This window comes from Manis javanica, chromosome 9 (genome assembly GCF_040802235.1).
Source record: "Manis javanica isolate MJ-LG chromosome 9, MJ_LKY, whole genome shotgun sequence".
In the NCBI taxonomy this organism is placed as follows: domain Eukaryota; kingdom Metazoa; phylum Chordata; class Mammalia; order Pholidota; family Manidae; genus Manis; species Manis javanica.
In genome coordinates this window covers 9,140,007-9,159,179 of record NC_133164.1, presented here as the reverse complement: position 1 = coordinate 9,159,179, position 19,173 = coordinate 9,140,007, and the positions used below count along the sequence as shown (strand labels likewise).

General features: G+C 40.4%; 1 protein-coding gene across 6 annotated transcripts in view; it reads right to left on the bottom strand.

The window, feature by feature from the left end:
* The window catches only part of NALCN (sodium leak channel, non-selective), a 281,692-nt gene that overhangs the window by 75,309 nt on the left and 187,210 nt on the right, over positions 1-19,173 (bottom strand). For all 6 annotated transcript variants that reach the window (XM_073212395.1, XM_073212394.1, XM_073212391.1 and 3 more), the window contains 2 exons: positions 2,199-2,335; positions 774-915 (listed from right to left, as the gene is read on the bottom strand). In XM_073212395.1, coding sequence (XP_073068496.1) covers positions 774-915; positions 2,199-2,335 — 279 coding nt within the window. The remainder of the gene's footprint in view (positions 1-773; positions 916-2,198; positions 2,336-19,173) is intronic.

The following is a 19,173-nucleotide window of genomic DNA, read 5'->3' as shown; positions in this document are numbered from 1 at the left end:
GTAGGAGGGGGGAGGACGGGGAGAAATAGAGAATCTTGGAGGGTGAAGGAGTTGTGATTTTACTTTCACAGGATAATAGAGAATTAAGTATTTGATCATAAGCAACAGAAGAAAGGCGGCAACAGTTTGAAGGAATAAAAAGTAAACTAGGCTTCCAAAGTAAAATGTTTGCAAGTCAATCAGATGCTTTTGCAAATGCTAATGTTTACTCTCCTTTACAAACTTTGTTAGTTCATCTCTCATTTTCTAACCATGGGCTCTGAGGGGAAAAAAATTCCCTATCTACTTTTCAAACGATAAAGAGGTAAATCAGAACATGAGTCTGATAGTGAACCTAGAGCCAGTTCTTGCCACACAGAAAGCACTCCTTAAGTTGTAGTTATTGTGACTGGTTTTAGAGAATCTTGCTCTGATTAGTCTCCCTGGAATAGTGATGGAGTAAGCACAGTGGAAAAGGCTACATGCAGGCCACTGTTAAACCTGGGCTGGACCTCTGGGATCAAAGCCCGTCCTCTGCGTGTGACAGAAGGCAGGGTTGAAGCGGCTTCCCACCTATTCGAAGTCCTATGGCTGCTACATGGCTGGCTTGTAGACGGGCAAAATTAAATCCACAAATTTACAAACATTAGATTTAATGATTTTGTCTACAAATAAAACTATTTCCTTCATTATTCTCCTGAGACCTTTGATGTCAGGACCACAGACAGTTATGGGGTTCGTTTCTCCAACATACGTGCTTAAAAAAAACTCAGTTATTTGAGGCTGATTCTTACTTTTTGGTCAATGTACTTGTTGTCTTCAACTGCAGACCGTTTGGAGTGGTCGCAGGAGGACGAGGAGGCTGACGGGAGGCTTCGTAGGAGGCAGCAGGTGTCCTGTTGCTGGCGATCAATGAACTGCTTCATGAAGCTTTCCCTTTGCAAATGACGCATACGTACAGCACACGTTATCCATGAAAGGAAGCAGGGTTGGGAGATTGAGGTCACATGTTTGCTTGAGTTGACGTTAAGCAGTGACAAAAGTTCACAGAAAACAAGACATGCCAAACCAAGAGTAGTGCTTTGATTTAATTACCACAATGATTAATTTAGAGAGAGCTTCTGAATTTTCAACCATTCCTGTTTAAAAAAAATTAATGTCCCTGAAATAACTTTTAATCAGTAATATTGAATAAGTGATGGTAGTTTTTGAATCTTATGGTGGTAAGAAGATACCCTTTCCCCCTTCTAGAACTCAGAATAATTAGCTCCATCTCTCTGAACTTTCATTTATCTTAGGAACATTTGAGAGATAATTTTACATTTGAAAACTCAAAATAATTCAGAAGAAACTTACCTCATTTGATCTCCAAAGCATGGTGAGAATTCAAATAACATCTCTGCAGATAACCACTAATCTTGAATGTAATTTATGACTCTTGTATGCTTTATAGATTCAGGTTTAAATTCTGGGGTTTTTAAAAGCAGAAATGCAAATGTATTTCCATTTGAATTTTACATGTTATGGCACCAGCCTCATGCTTTTATAACCTCTCCCTAAAGAATTGTTTTTAAAACTAGTTACATAAAGATGCCATATTTCATATTATTTTGGTTCTATTTGTGATCTTTGAGCTGTAACTGGGAGAATTTACTTTTAATTATTAAAAATAAATGTTCTACTGTATCTTCTCTGCAACTGCCTAACTGGAGGATAAAGTGGTAGAAAATCAAATTACTATGAGTGGGAAATACCATTGTTCTGCTTTAAAAGTGGAAGAAAAATTATACTGTAATCAGACATTGAATTCTAAACAAATACTGTACAGAAACCTGACTAGTGGTGTTTCTCTATTTACTTGAAAATAAATGGGCTCCAGAGGCAATTTAATCCTTACATGTTTGAGGATCAGAGGCTGATGTCTACCTGTCATCTCTTGGCAACCTGGAGGACCTTTGCAATTTACCTGGGAAGCCAAATACTTGCGAAGCATCTCAGGGAGAAGCAGCCTTCTTGCCAAAGCTAATACAGTTGTCGGATGACTGCTCTGAAGACTGCTTTAAAGGGGTCAATGGCTTTTAGACCAGAGGTAGAGTAGAAATATAGATAATAATACAGAAAATCCCACATCCACATGAGTTTGAAAGAAGGCTGCATCAAATTGAAGGTGAATTTTTACAGTGCATTTGAGATATACAGTTAATGAAATAGTTTAATACCTGATTTTAGGAACTGTAAAATCTGAAGGAAGTTTTGAGATTTTCACCATTTGCGGTCTGTTAGGAAATTTTTCAAAGATTCGAAGTCGCAAAGGGAGCTTTTCTTTGGTGTCTGCATTTGCTTCACTTTGCTTTAACTAAAGAAGAAAGAATAGAAGAGAATCATAAACTATTAGATTTTTGAATGAAACACATTTTTTGATAAAAAAACAATGAGTTGTTGCATGAAGAAACAGTAGATGGCAGCAGAGCTCTACCAAATATGCATCTGTCACCTGCCTTATTTTTTGTTCTGCCTTCAAACTTTGAGCACCAGGAAAACAAAACCAAAACCAAATTAAACAAAAAAACTAAATCAGAAAAAAAAATTGTTTTATCCCCATATATAAGCAAGCCCCTTTTCACAACAAACATTATTTTTTATTGTTTGCTTTTTCATTATCACTCATGTATTTAAACAATAAAATTTGTTTTATAGACACGTGTTCTACAGTTAGAAATCAGAATAGAAAATACATGAAAATCCTAAATGGTTCTGTCTGAAAAGAGGGAACCTATGAACAAGAAAATTGGTCATTTCCTCTAGCCAATTAAAAAGAAAAGCTCAAAATGGAAACAATACATTTGGTACATAAACGAAGAGCTTTCTATTTGGTTCTAAAGATACCTGGTAAACATTACATTATGTGCCATAAAACAGCTTTGCAAGGAATCACAAGGAAACGGTTTTCACTTATTTATTTACATATAAGATGGTTTTTATGCTTCTACCGATGAGGTTTCAGGAAAGCCAAGACTTCACATCGCAAAGCAGCACGAATGCTGAGCTAAGGAGACACATAGGATGGATTTGGCTACGGAATTCCGGCCTGAGAAGAGAGGCAGCGGGCCTCTCTGCCTCCCATCCTGCCCTCTTTCCTCTCCCGAGGCTTTTCTCCTGCCTATCTTGCTTCCTTCCCTTTACCACCAACCTCCTCTTGGGCCTCTCCACAGACAGGAATGACCTTCTCCACGTCCACCCTGTTTCCTGTCCTGGTTCCCAGTCTGTATCTTGGCCCACTGACCCCATTCAGAGAATATGTCGAGTTCAGGCAGCCTTTTGGATGGCGATAGAGATGCATGTTTCAAAAACCATTAGCTTCTTATCCCTGTTAGGTATGTTTTTCCTTAGAGTTGCAATCTGTCTTGGGCTTGTGGAAAGATTAGCATGAGAGGCCAAGAAAGTTTTATAACAGCAAGAGAGGTGGCAACTCATCCCTCTACTCATATGGGGCTATTCAAACTGGCCACAGGGAACATGAGCGCTGCATTTTGGGGAAATGACCTAATTTCAATACAATATATGGCTCAGTTGTCCAGCTGGTTATGAGCTCATGGTGAGGCTTCTTATTTCTGGTGCAGAAAGCATGGCTCTTTTCTCATTCCACTACAGAGACTTTTCTTACATTTTTGTTTTACAGAATATAAACATTTTGCCTTAGCCACCTGTACATCTTATTACATTTGGTGGCTTGTCCTCAGTTTTCTGTCTTACGTGGCAATTTCCTTTAGGGAAGGGGCCACTGTTATTCATTGCCTTCCTCCCTCCCAGAGTGAAACACTGAACATGGCACATGCTCAATAATTTGATACTTATGGCAATGGCCATGATAAAGAATTAGTTCCCTGGAGTACAAAATAAAAATATGCAAGAGACACAAGCAATTAGACAAACGGCTGCATATGTACACAAGGAGATTCACGAGGAAAAGACTGGTTTTCCAGAAGTTTATTGGCACAACTAATACCAAAATATTCATCTGTGGTTAAGTAGAAATATACAGAAAAAAAGCAGTTGATAATGTTAAGTCTGACCACAGAGAGAGGCAATTATATAAGGTCAAAGGCAGGCTGGGAAGACAGACTGGGAATAAGGCATTCAGTTTGTGCATTTGATGACTCATTGATTTATCCATGGATGCAGTTGCTTATAAATCAAGTCCCTTAGGCCAGGTTCGGCACCGAGTTCTGTGGATATAAAAATTTCCAATGCACACTATTTGCTCTCTTGGAGCCCACATTATGATGGATAGAGGTCATGTAAACCCATAAGGACAACAGATACATGGCTACTCGGCTGAGACATGAAGTGTGGGAGCACAACATGAGGAGCAAGGGGGAGACATGAGAAACCTGGGAAGGTGTTACTCCTATTTCGAGACTTCTCGGGCAGCAGAATGGCTACGCACGATCATGTTAGTCAACCTTGGGGCTCCAGGCATACCAGGGCTGGTATGTGTATTTTATGAGAATTAAATATCTTCAAAGAGACACAAGGGCAAATGGTATATTCCTCAAGACTTGTCACCAAAACCAAATCTGGGGCTCCTTCCTGGAAACTTCCCCGCTTGCCCACTCTCATCCCTGCCAGGGTTCTGCAGTTCCGTCCACGTTCTCACCATCCATTTGGCTCCTTTGAACCTGTTCTCCATCTGCAGCACCTTGGGCTTAAACCCTCAATGGGGTTTCAATGCTGTTAAAACAAAACTCTCAGTCTCTAGGCGCTGCTACTCATGGAGTCCCTGCTGCCTGTCCAGCCCTGAGGACACCACGTCTGAGCATCATCTTCTGGAGTTCTCAAAGGCAGCAGGACCCTCTGACTCGAACCTTTGCATAAGCCTGGTCCTCTGCTATTCTCTCCCGTTCTTCATTACCTTTGGCCTTCTCCACTAGCAATTCCTCTCACCAGCTCACAGCACCCAGGGCTGGACCATGTGAAATTGCTGTTTGTGTAGGTCAAAGCAGTCAAAAAGTCGCAGTTTCTCATGATTCACTCTAATACATATTATATTAGGTTCCTAGGACTGCCATAACAAATACTACCAGACTGATAGCTTAAAACAAAAGAGAAATTTATTCTCTCGGTGTTCTAGAGGCATGAAGTCCTAAACCAAGGCATCAGTAGAGCGAGGCTCTCTCTTAAGGCTCCGGGGAGGAATCCTTCTCGACTCTTCTCAGCTTCATGGCACCTCTTGGTGTTCCGGGCTTGTGGCCATCACTCCAGCATCTCCCCATTGCCACACAGCCTTCTTCCCTGTGTGTTTCTGTGTCTGTCTCAACCTCCCCCACTTTTCTCTTACAAAGACACCAATGTCGGAGATTAGGATCCATCCTAAACCAGGATGATCCCAATTGATTATATCTGCAAAAATCTAATTTCCCAATAGGACCCGTTATGAGGTTCCAGGTAGACACGGATTTTGGGAGGACACTATTAAACCTGCTACATAAGCATTCTTTGAAATTATAGTGTGTGGCCACTGGAACACTGTATTTCTTTTCCCTGAGACTGCAAACTCTAAGAGGACAAGGATCACGTCGGGGTTTTTCATTGTTCCATTTTCAGGGCCTGCCATGGTATTTGACACAAAGTAAGCTACACAAATATTTGTTGAATAACTAATTACACTGATCTGGTGGCAGAGCTAAACTCTCTGGCAGAGAACTGGAAATACTCGGCAGATAAGGGAAATTAAAGGATTACAGTTATATCCTGATAGGTCGAGAGATAAGCAGAAAATACCTATTTACTGACTGAATGAATTTGTTGGTGTGGAGTATGGGTGTTTCTAGAGTCACAGAACAAAATAAAAGTAGATTCTGTGGCATTTAAGCTAAACTTATGTCTGCCATTAATGAACGGATGAATGTTTAGAATTGAGCTTGGTCATAAAATTTTGTAACATTTAACCAAACATCCTAGAGTATGTTTAACATATGTAGGTTACCAGTATTAAAAATATAATTACTTTGCCTGTAGTGATGCCTATAGAATGACTCATATCTTTCTAATTTGTCTAGTTATTTATACTGCCCAAAGCTTATAAGCTACTTCTAGGCAAGACCCCACTTTTAATTTACTTTTATTGCATTTTCTAGAGAGTAGAAATATAACAATTGTTAGTGAATAAATGAATTAGAATTCAGCATGAGCTGATCATTGAACCGTAAAACTACAAAGAGCAAAGAAGCTCTTTTTGATGACTCAGAAGTTTCTTCAGGATCCTGAAAATCATCTTCTCGAATATCAGGCATTATTGCTCCACAGATGTGTGGAGGGGCCAGTTAAAATAGACAAAGATGAGTGGTTGTGTGAATGGCAGAAATATAGGACCTCACTGCTGAGGCTCTAGATAGCATCCTCTACAAGCAGCAAGGGGCCTCTTCCTGAATAGCAGCTGCCAAGTACTCTTTTCTGTTGTTCACAGTTAAGCAGCATCAACTAAAGATGAACCTAAATCTAGTGGCCCAGCAAATCGTCTCTTCGACGTATACCTGCTAGAAGTGTGTGCATGTGTGCAACACGGACATGCCCTCCAAAGCCCACAGCAGCACTATTTGTAGGAGTCCCCAACTGTAAACTCTTCAAATGCCCATCAGCGGTTGAATGGAGAGGTAAATTGTGATATATATAAACATTTGAATCAATGAACTACATCCAACCACAAGAAGTTGGGTGAATTTCACAAAATAATGTTGAATGAAGGAAGCCAGATAAAAGAGTATATATGCAGAATTATTCCGTTTATGTAAAGTTGCAAGATTCTATTTAAAGTTGAAAAAAAAAAACCCCAGACAATACCAATTTTTGCTGCTTAATCTCAGGAAAGCGGTTTCCCCGGGATGGGGCTGAAGCATAATAGAAGGGCAGGTAGGGAGGGCCTTTCAGGGATAGTCAATCTTGATTTGGGTGCTGGGTGCATTCAGTTCATAAAAATTTAGCAAAATGCATTTTTCTGATGTACTTCATTGTGCAGTAAAAAGGGCAAATGTTGCAGCTGAACAAAATCAGTGAAGTCTTGCTTCACTGCTACTAATCCCCAGAACCTTGACCATTTCTCCTTCTGCAATCCGTGGTCTTAACCAAGATACAAAAAGAGAAAGAAAAGAGGAAAGCACAAGATGTGACGTGTGTGTGTGTGTGTGTGTGTGTGTGTGTGTGTAGAGTTGGGAGGAAGGAGGAGGAAGAGGCCACCAAAGAAAAGTATGGTACTTGGAAGCCACTATTCAGTTTCTTTAATACGTCATAAAATGACCTTCTATCTTTTATCCAAATTCTCTCCTCCTTGCATTTAAGCACAGATTTTTCTAAGACTAAATTTCCTTTGAGGCAAATGAGTGAGGAATATGGATTATATCGATTACATTGGGTCATAATTTAAGATCATTATACTGTGTCACAAAATCAGGCCTTCCAACATATGGTAATTATAGTTGTAAATGTCCACTTGAAAATTATTTCAAAGGTCATGATTCTTGAATGGAAGGGACATAGTGCAGACAGCCCCAAGATTTTATTCTTTATATCGTAAAACCTTGCATAAAGAACAGTAGAAAGGAAGGAGTGTATAATGGCTTCAACTGAGCGTGGAGTCTGGCTGCAACGGAGATCAGATGATAGCTTGGTAACAGACTCACATGGTTAAAAAAAAGCACACATTTGCAAAGAAGAAATTAGAATCAAAGAAAAAAATTTCAAACCTTGAGCTTTAAAAAATATAAATCATCTAAGCGCAGTGCTTTTCTATGGCTCAGCATCTGTCTTGCGGAGATATCATTACACATCGGGCGGCTGAAAGCCTTTTGCTTTCCTTGTGCTTCTCAAGAGAGTTGGGTGTAATTGCTCTGCATGCCACATACCCCGTTCTGCCTCATCGCTTAAATCTTCCATATTTCAGCCTGTGCTTTTTTTCTGTTAAAATATTCAAACGTTATTCAGTTTCAGTTCCTTTCTGAGTGCTGTGACAAACAACTGGATGGAAGGATTACGCTAAATAAAAATTTTTGTAATTTTGGTGGGATTTTCTGCAATAAAACAATTTACAAAGCATTCAGACACAGGAAAGATTCACATTTTGAAAATCTAGTCCATGCTAGTTCAAAAAATGTGCATAGACCTGTGGCTTAATGCAACTGAGGAGTGGGTGACTGTGCCGAACGTGGAAAATGGCCACCTTATCTGCCGTCTGGAGAAAGGAGTTCCTCTTTGTTACCTGTGTAAATTAAGGCTGAATTCTCTGCTCCTTCGTATGATGGCTGTGGCTGTTTTTCCCTGGATCTATATATGACACAGTAATTTAGAGTCAAGATCCTTCTTAAAGCTTAACAATCATTTTTCAAGGAAGTTGCTCTTGCTCTTCCGCATCTGTGATTTTACAACCTGTGTCACATGACTACTGGGTTGAAACAGACGGGGTAGCTGGAGTAACGATCAAACATACTGGTTTATGCTAATATTCCTGGTTACTATAAAACCTTGATATACAAATATGAAGACTATCCCTCACTAGCCTGTTGAGTCCAATAAGTAGTTTCTTAGCCGGGAGGACCTTTTCTTTATTGCCCTGGGCAAAAGTCCATCAGCAAATAGGACAACAATACTGTATGCTTTATAAATATTTCTTTTAAAAAGTATTTCTCACTAATCCTGTCCCCCTTACAAAAATGTTTAGTAAAACCAGTTCTTCCGAGGTCAAATTGGGGTTTTATTGATGTAAGTTGGAGGGCTCTATTTCTTGGTTTGTAGGCCATAAAAACTACGTTTTAATAGGACAGCTGGCACCCTAAAATATTCAGAGTAATTTCATAACTTCAGCTGATTAATGGCATGTGGTGTTTCCTTTCCTACATCTCTCCGCGGAGTCAGAGCTGTGACTTGTTCGTCCTCACAGCATGCTCCCGAGGAAAATGGAGAGCCGAGATCCGTCCCGGGGCAGCTGGTGCGCTGGGCGATTAAGTGGCTACTGCGCGCCTCCTGGCTTGGGAGCCCAGAGCACTCACCACGTGCTGCTGCATTTATGCCATTTTATGACATCCCTAAGAAGCACACAAAAGTGTTTACTTTCATGCTGCTGTTAAAACACTGAACCTAAGATCTTACAGGCTTTAAAGATCCTTCAGAAGGTTACTTTCTGTAGCAATGTAATTAGGCTTGCAGAGGCTAGGCTAGCAGAAAACACTAACAACTAAGTACCAGGAAAAAATACTATTGAAAGACTAGGGTATCAAATTGTGTTGAGTATATAAGTTTTCTTCTATTATTGTCCCTTAAAATTCCATTAATGGAAATGGTGCTCACATAACTGTCCTCCCTGTTTTGATTTCGGAAACAGAAGATAGCATAGCCTAAATTAAAAACAGTAAAAATGTAAGAAGATGTGGACTTAAATTTTTGTTCCATTTTATAATCCCTTAACCATTTTGGATTTCAATGTTCCCAAATGAGAAATGAGGATTTTCACTCTTTTATGTAAATGACGGATACATAAGTGAGGTAGCATATTGCCTGCATTCGGATTACTCAAGGGAAATGTGCTATTAAAACCACTGCTATCACTGTGCCACAGTACCTGCTATCACTGTGCCACAGTACCTGCTAACTCTGGGTGAAACGGTCTCATCTCAGTGAGCTGGGATCAGAGCAGAGGATGGCCTGTGTCTTGTCCACCCCTCCTCCATCCCGTGTTGGGGCACCTCAACCCTTCCCACTATCTCCAATGTCTTTCCCTTCCTTGTGTTGATTGATTTATTTTCTCAAGACCCTTGATGTAAAAAATGAAAATGAAAACAGAGCGAGACAAACATTTCTCCTGGTCTGATGTCCTTCGCTGCTCTCCTCCCATTCTCAAAACTTGCTCCTGGAAAGAGCTGCTCGTGCTCATCATCTGCACTGCTTGTCTACACCGACTTCCCAATCCTCTTCCACCCTTCCAGGCTCAGGTCTCTCCCCACACCTCAGTGGGTTTGCTCTCGCCAGAGGCACCAGCATTTCCCATGTTGCTGAATCCAGTGGTCGCGGGGCATCCAGGTTTGATCTCAATACCACTCCTGCAACCCTCCTAGGTTTCTGTCTTAGCTTTTCCTTTAAACCCATCTTTCAGAACACCTAAATAAGAAACACCATCATGTTTCTGGTCCTTAAAGCAACTCAAGGATGGCCAGTTGTATACAGAAGAAATCCTAATCTTCTTAGCATGGCACAAAGCATCCTCTGACGTGTTGCTGTGTATACTCTAACAATATTGGTTGTGTGTCCCTCTCATAGACTTATGTCACATGTTTCTGTTTGTGAATATACAGTTCCCCCTGCCTATTATACACCCTCCTTCCACACTTGGTAGACTCTTACAGGTCCTTCAAAAATTCTCTCCTCTGGGAAGACTTCTCAGAATAACGAATGGTAGTTGATACTATGCTGAACTGTTTGCGTTGCTAACATTATTTAAGCCTTAAACTAGCCCCCCAGTGTAGGTACTATAATTAGCTCCATATTCAGGCAGGTCCAAGAAGCTTAACTCAGCCATCCCAGGTCACATAGCAAGAAACTGAGCTTGAGCTTTTGAATTGCTTCATCAAAACAACACTTTGAAATGCAATAGATGCGTTTTTACTTTGGCTATTTCATAGGGACTGTTTCTTAACAAAATTCAATTCATCATTCTTAGATGTACCTTCCCAACATGTCTAAACCTGAGTTAGGCATGTCTTCCCCTGTGCTCCTTACATTTCTTCAGCCTCAGTGCTCAGGACTCTGCATTATAATTTCCTAATTGTGTACATCTTTTCCTGTTAAGATAAGATATTTTTAATTAAGGGCAGGACCTTTGTGGCCCCACGGCCTCACACTGTACATTCATACACAGAAAACACTGAAAACATGATGGTGAGGAGATAAAACAAAAAAGGCAGCACTGGCAGTGGCCACCAACAGGCTGAAGTGGCCTGTTTGGTTCCTTCCCCTCGCTCTATTATCCTTCCTGTAGGTTCTTCCCAATGTGGGATCAGCCATATTAATCAGCACAAACAATTGTTCCAATTTCAGATGAGTTATATGACTGATGAAGATGAAGAGGAGAGAAGACAGGTCACATCAGGTTTTCTATTGAAAACAAAATCATAAAAAGCATGTGGCTCTTGATGAAGTGTATGCTCCCAACTTCTTAAGACTGAAAAAGCATAATCAACTATAAATTCTATGCAACACATGAAAGGCATAAGCTTTGCAGATGTGTATGTCTTTGAAGGCAACACAGCAGCCAATTTACATGTTTACCTGTTACGTTAGCCTAGTTGACCAGGGCAAATTCTCATCCCATTTCAAAAAACACTTGATTTTCAAATAATTTCACACTTACATAAGAGTGGCAAAGACAGTACAAAGAGTTCTTACATACCCTTGACCCATATGTTAGCAACTTACATAACCACAGAACATTTATCAACACTAAGAAATTAACCTTGGTCAAATACTTTAAACAACAGTGCAGAACTTACTTGGAATTCCCTGTTGTTTGCATGAATGTTTTTTTTCTGTTTTAGGATTCCACCCAGGATCCACATTATATTTCACTGTCATATCTTCTTAGGCTGCAAGGTTTCTCAAACATTCTTTGTTTGAAATGACTTTGACAGTTTTAAGGAGACCTGGGCAGGTAGTTTCTAAAGAGTCCCTCAATTTAGGATTGTCTGATGTTTTCTCATGTCTAGACTGAGGTTACAGATGTTTCTGGAAGAATGTCATGGAGATGATATGCTCGTACCATCATATCAGGGGGTATATGATATTAATGTGCCTCCATTTGGGTGACCTTAATTGTACTCGAGTAAGGGGTGTCTGCCAGATTTTGTCTCTGTAAAGTTACAATGTTTCTCTTTTCTTACACCATGATTAGAAGCAAGTCACTAATCCCAGATGACATGCCAGAAGAGAATTAAGCTTTATCTGAGATGGGGCAGTATCAAATAATTTGAAGGCACATGTTAAAGCCATCACAGTAATTTAAGAAAGAGTTTGAGGGGAGATACTTGGAGGCTATGCAAATATCCTAGTTCTTAAAGTTGCACATACAAATTTTAGCATTCAGTAGTAGATCTTGCCTGGCACAATTATAATCTCAGTGTTTCAGTGGTGATTTTCTATTTCCCTAATTTATTATTCTATTATTCCCATTTCTTTACATTATTTATTTGGGATTGTTCTGTGAGGAAGAGTTGTCACTTCTCCATTTTTTTCTCAATCACTTGTATATGAGTATGGTTGGGTGGCTATTCGTTTCATTCTTTGGGTTATAATCCAACACTATGACGTATTTTATTGCTCAGCTGGTTCCTGCTTTGGCCATAGGGGGCTCTTGGTTGACTCCTCTACTGTTTCAAAATGCCTTTGTCTTTCTTTCTTTTTTTTTTTTAAAGCTCTTCTTGTCTTTACTTCTCTGGCTCCACAAAAAATACTTAAGTCTCACTTGCGTTTTCCCTGAGTCAGCTCTAGAATCAGCCATTTTTCCAAAGTGCTGTGATTTGCTTCATTTGAGATGGTTTTAAAAATGAAAATCTTAGCGTTGGGTTTGCTTGGTGTTGCTGGTATGTTGCAGTTTCTAGGCTCTTCTAGGGTAGCTCATAAGACAGAGCTGAGAAATATATGTACATAAAGGAAACCAGGTGTGCACATGTGTATATTTAGTACTTATGTAGGTATCTTAAGTAACCACAGAATCATATATATATCCATCCATGTATCTATGTGTCTACTGATGTATCTATATATCTATCTTCCATCCTAAAATAAACTGAGTTCATACCTATACATATTACTCCAATCTCACGCCATAGGGTTTGTTCTGGCCACTCCCTTTTGTTTATTTGTATCTTCTTTCTCTGACAGTGTGACATTATCTATGATTAATGTCCTTATTTGTTCCATCTTAGTACACATACAACTAGTATCAGTGTAAAGACCACACTTGAAGTTGGAGGTATGGGAGACACATATTTTGTACTGAGTCTCCACACTGGGGTCTGGAAACCCCGCCATGCTCTGTCCCATTAAGTAATTCCTTGCCAGGCAAGAATCATGCATTTTCCAAGTATCATTCCTGAGTACACTTGTGGTAGATTGTAGAGTTGTTCAATTTTTGCATATTTTGACAAAAAGGGCTTATTAGACACACTATAAAGACTCACATTAATCAACATATTTTATGCAAAACAGTATGGAAATAGGACAGCAAACAAAATAGCATGCGTATACATTTCTCATCGTAGAAATAATCTAAATCATTCTTTTGTTAATATCAGAGTAAAAAGTACTCCATAGTCACACGACTGTGTGTGAGTATGTTAGGCATACCCCATCTTCTACTCTGCCTACTAGTGAGCAAGTGCACTGAGCTGAATATAAGGAAAGCCTGACAATTAAATCATTAACCTTTCAGTACAGGGAAACAGAATTATAAACAAAGAAAAAAACACCAGTCACTGGTCTTAGATAAATTCCATAATTTCTCGGCCACCTTTGTTATTAAGAATCAGTGTAACCGTGTCTCATAACTGATTCAGTCCTCCCCTGGATCCCCACCCAGTGAGCTACAAATGTGACTTCTGGTCCAGAATGGGGTGGGCGGGGGCATGCTCTCTGCTCACTGCTCCACAATTCCTTTTGGGTCCAGGTCTGCCGAGCGGAGGCCAGGGTGGAGGGTTCGAAGAACTGATTGTCTGGGAAACCAGATGAATTTCAGGGTGGGCCTCTGTTGTTTGGTCTGAATCTAGACCTGTTCAAAGCTAATGGCTTTCTGTAAGGATGACGAGCATCGTGAGGTGGTCAGAAATATATGAAATTCTGGCCTAAAAGTAACAATTTTGATGAACTGGACCAATCAGATCTCTTGCTGGGAGTCTGAACTTGAGACAGAGAGGGCTGACCATGTGTGATGACCCAAAGCCAAACTTCCCATGGAGAAAAACAGACAGAGTATTTGTTGCCCTAAGGGCAGAGCTTCAACGGTGATTAAACGTTTTCCCTCAAAGGTCTGGTAGCTCATTCCTTCCCACCCTCCACAGTCTCACTCAGATTTACAACTTTCACTTGTATGAAAATGCCAGGAACTTTACTAGGCCTAAGAAGCAAAGAGGGCAGGGATTTTTGTTCACTTTGTTCACTGACTTATCCCACATGCCTAGACAGTGCCACACACATGCTCGGCACCCGACAAATGAGTGAGAATTGTACTGCATGTCTGCCTTTGTATCTCTAGCCAGCCAGCCCTCACTCCCGACCTCTAGAAGCGCACCTGCAACTGCTGTTATATGTCTCTTCTCAGTCTCCAGCACATCACCAGTGACACACCCGACACTGAGCTGGCGATGTTCTAATTCAGATAAGAGCTCTGTGCTGTTTCCTGGCTTGGTGGAAACTGCACATCCAAAGACATGAGCCTGAGACCAAGAGTCGTCCCTGAGACTCGCTCACTATGTCCTTAAATCCAAACTCACCAAGTCCCTGCTGACTTGACTTCCCAAATCGCTCTCCGATCCACCACTGCCTCCAGCTGAAAAACCTTCAGTGGCTTCCGAGTGTTCTTAGGTCAAAGGTAGGCATTCTTAGCACGCTTCTCACGGTGCCGCATGGTCTTCCCCCTGCTTACTTTTCTATGCTCACTTTACACTTTACCCTGGGCTTCCTGCATTTCTGCGTTCGGTCATGCTGAAGGCTTTCCCTGCCCTCTGGAATGCTCTCCTATTAACACCTCTGTGAAGTTCACTGCTGCTTATCCTTCACAGCTTAGTTCATGGATTTATCCTTGCTCACCTCCCTGGACCCCTATCTGGGTCATGGTCTTCAATGAACTCCAAAAACGGTGTTCTTGCCTGAAGAAAGTCATCTCAATTTGTAAATGTTTATGAATTGGTGTGACTATCTGATTATGGCCAACTCCTCCATTCAGGGGTAAACTCCATGAGAGCAGAGAGCCTAACTGTTTATTCTTGTCCACTTAGTGCCTGACCCACTGTCTTGCACACAGTAGGGACTCAAAGAGCTTGAATGAATGGACAATCAGATAGTAAAAGTGCTTTGGGAAGAATGGAAAATTATTTGGACTATCCAAACAGAGAACAGATGTGATGTGTAAAACTTGAATCCAAAAGGAATGAGAGCAATGAAAACTCCAGTGGAGCCTGGTTTGGTGCTGGGTACACGTGAGGTAAAACTCACTGCCCCAACTCCTCATGACAAGTCTTACCACTGCTCACGGAAGAGGCTTTTTGCAATTCAACAACTGTGAGACACTGCATGAAACGGAAAACTGATTGTCACACATTTTTCTTAGAATCATGACAATCTAGTTTCCTATTGCCTGTGAAAGGATCTGAAGAAAAAAATGCTGTTAGTTTTCTCAAATTTTTGTTCTCTTGATTAAAAAAAGCCAAATGAGAGAGCACCCCCATGGTTAAGCCGTGGGCTATGGGCCAGGCACGAGCTCAGGCAGAGCCAAGGAGTGAGCTTCTCCCCTGGTTTGGGCATGTCTTCCCTCCAAACCTCACTTAAAAAAAAAACAAAACAAAACTGAGGGGTTATCTTGCAGAGTGCTATGAAAAACTGTAATAAAAGTAATTCTGAATTAGCACTTACAGAATGATACAATCAACAGCTCCTCAGTGTAAACCTGAACAGCCTTGGGCAAGTCATTCTGTGTTAGTTCAAAGGCAAAGAGACTCACACTAACTCATAAAAAGTCCTGAGTGCCAGAGTTTGGGTCACTTGTACATGGAATGAAGTTTTGGAAGAGCTTAGAGAAACCTTCTAAGAAAGTCTCAAATTTGTAAAATTTATTTTTATGGGCTTGTTCAATGAGGGGCAGAAGAAAATGACTCCCAATGCTGAGAAGGCTGCCCTCGGGTGGCATTCTGAGCGCCCCGGTTGTTCCCCACCATGCTGTGCTCTCAGCTACCTACTTCCCAGGGTCGAAAACAGTGAGTCACTTCGTGAGGTCAGAGAACAAAGTCTACAGGTTGTATGAGTTTCCAAAGGCTGCTGTAACAAAATACCGAAAATTGAATGGTTTCTTAAAGCAGAAATGTATCGTGTCACAGTTCCGGAGGCTGGAAGTCTGAAATCAGTGTCTGTGGGTTTAGTAGGTTCTGAGGCGGGGTCTGCTCTGGGCCTCTCCCCAGGTCCCGGTGCCGGCCGGCCAGCACTCCTCGTGTTCTTAGCTTGCTCCTGTCTGTGTCTCATTCCACGGTGTTCTTGGGTGTCTTTCTGCGTCTCTCCTCTTCTTCACAGAAGGACACTGTTCATGGTGGATTCAGGCTCACTCGGAAGACCTCACCTTAGCTTGGTCACATCTGCAAAGACCCTCTTTCCAAATCAGGTCACGTTCACAGGTATGGGAGGCTAGGGCTCCACTAGATCTTTCCAATGGACACAACTCAACCCATCACAGGAGGACACGAATTCTGACAGGTACTTTTTCAGTTTTGAAGAACTTCCTGACCCCTGACTATTACCTGTTGAATTCCAAAATTCCTGTTGGCTCTCTCCCCTTTTTGCATTGACTTCTAGACTTATAGGCTGTGTCTTACTCTGGTAATTGACATTTTCAGATTCTAAACTTCAATGTGACCTGTTGCTTGAACCTTGAGGGACAGTTATCTGTCTTAGCTGTTTCATCTCTTTAAACTGATTTCATTGCCATTCATGTCTTAATTGATCTAAAAATTCATTTCAAAAAGCCTAATAATGAAGCAGTTTCAGAGCAGATCAAATGTGACAAAAGATGATCTTTTGAGATTTAAACTAAGGAAAATTATGGGTAATAATATGTAAACGGATAACAAAAGAGTCATCTCTGAATAAGAGGTTCAGAGCAGCTTCCAGTGGAGTTGGGGAACATCATGGGCTTTGAATAAAATGCTGACTTTCCCAACCCTGAGCCACTAATGGTTTACAACTTCTCACATCGATCCTCTGCTCTCTGGGCAGCTGAGTGTCTCCTGGAGCAGCAGGAACCCTAGATATTGACGCCTCCAGCTGCATGTGATTCTCAGTGTGTTGCACAAATACCATTCCCTATGCTTATCATAATGGGAAAAAGTTTGCGTAGAGCTGCAGTAAATGGTGCTAACATATCTTAAAAAATTAACAATCAGTCTGTAACTCAGTAGTCTGTCTGGCAACTTACTTGAGTATGAGAACCCTGAGAGGAAGGGACTGGCCATGCATCTTTCCTTCCTTAGCTGTCATTCGCTCCTCACCTTCTGGAACCCAACATCCGCACCAGTGAAGTCCCTGAGCCTGCTCGCACCATCAACACTAACCACCTCCTTATTGTTAACAGGTGACCATTTCAATATTTAACATTTTTAAAAAAAAATTGTTGAGAATACATAATATAAAATGTACAATCTTACTTAATTTTAAGGGTACAGTTCAGTAGCACTAAGTACATTCACTGTTGTGCAAAAGACCCCTGGAACTTTTTCATCTTGAAAAACTGAAACTCTGCAGCCACTGAAGGACTCCCCTTTGCTCCTTTCCCCCAGCCCCTGAACACCACCCTTCTTCAGAAATATGAGACTCTGTTAGATACCTCATATCTAAGATGAAAGCATACAGCATTTATCTTTTTGTCACTGGCTCATTTCACTGAGCATAATGTCCTCAAGGTCCATCAATGTTGTAGCATGCCAGAATTTCCTCCCTTTTTAAGGCTTAATAGAATTCTACTGGAGGTATATTTTCTTTGTCCACTCATCTGTCAATGGACACTTGGGTTGCTTCCACCCTTTGGCTATTGTGAATAACACTGCAATGACCACGAGTTTGCAAATATCTCTTCAAGATCCTGCTTTCAATTCTTTTGGTTATATAACCAGAAGTGGGGTTGCTGTATCATACCTATGTTTATTTTTTTGAGGAATCTCATACTGTTTTCCATAGTGGCTGCACTATTTTATATTACCTGCAAGAGTACACAGGTGTTTTGATTTCTCATATCTTCTCTTATACTTTTTATTTTCTGGTTTTTTGATGGTTGCCATCCTGGTGGGTGTGAGGTGGTATCTCATTCTGGTTTTGATGTGCACTTCTCTAACTATTAGTGATATTGGACATCTTTTCATATGCTTTGGCATTCTTATATCTTCTTTGGAGAAACGTCTATTCAAGTTCTTTGCTATTTGCTTTTTTGTTGTTGAGTTGCAGTATTCTTTATATATTCTGGGTATCAGCCCTTTATTAGATAAATGATTTGCAAATATTTTCTACCATTCCATAGACTTTCTTTTCACTGTGTTGATCGTTGCCTTTGATGCAAAATGATTTAAGTTTGATGTAGTCCCATTTGTTTATTTCTGTTTTTATTACCTGTACTTTTGATGTCATATCCAAGAAATAATTTCCAATTTCAACATCATGAAGATTTTCCACAATATTTTCTTCTAGGAGTTTTTAGTTGTAGGTCATATTATGTTAAGGTCTTTAACCCATTTTGAGTTAATTTTTGTATGTAGTATAAGGTAAAAGTCCAACTTACATCTATTCTCTTTTGTACTTGCTTCCAGGAATGTTTTATAGTTTTCAGTGTAGAACATCTTTCACCTCCTTGGTTAAATTTATTCCTAAGTATTTTATTCTTTCTGATGTTAGTATATAGGTTGTATTCTATATTGACCATTTTTGACCTCCAGAAGTCTTTGAGATTGTTAACTACAGCCTCCTTCTTGAAACACTTTTACCTTTTATATTTCATGACATACACATTCTAGACTTTTCTCCTGTCTCTTGGGCTGTGACTTCTCATTCATATTTCAGACTCTTCCTCATTGGTTCACACAATTCATTTGTTATTACTCAGGGAACCATTCTTCCCTTGGTAAACTCATGATTTCTAAAGACTTAATTACCACTTGCATGTTAATTTTGCTTCTCTGCAGTATCTGTTTCCATCCTGATACCTCCACTGAGCTTTACATCTTTCATCTACTAATAAACATTGTCTTATAGATATCTCCCGAGCATCTCATGGAAAATATGATCAACCCCCATCTCCTGAAAAAAATGAACAAAACCTCCATTTCTTCCTTCTGCATTCTCTGTCTCGGCAGTCTGAAACCTGGGTGACACCCTTGTTCATCTTGTATATCCAACTGGTCCCCAAAACCC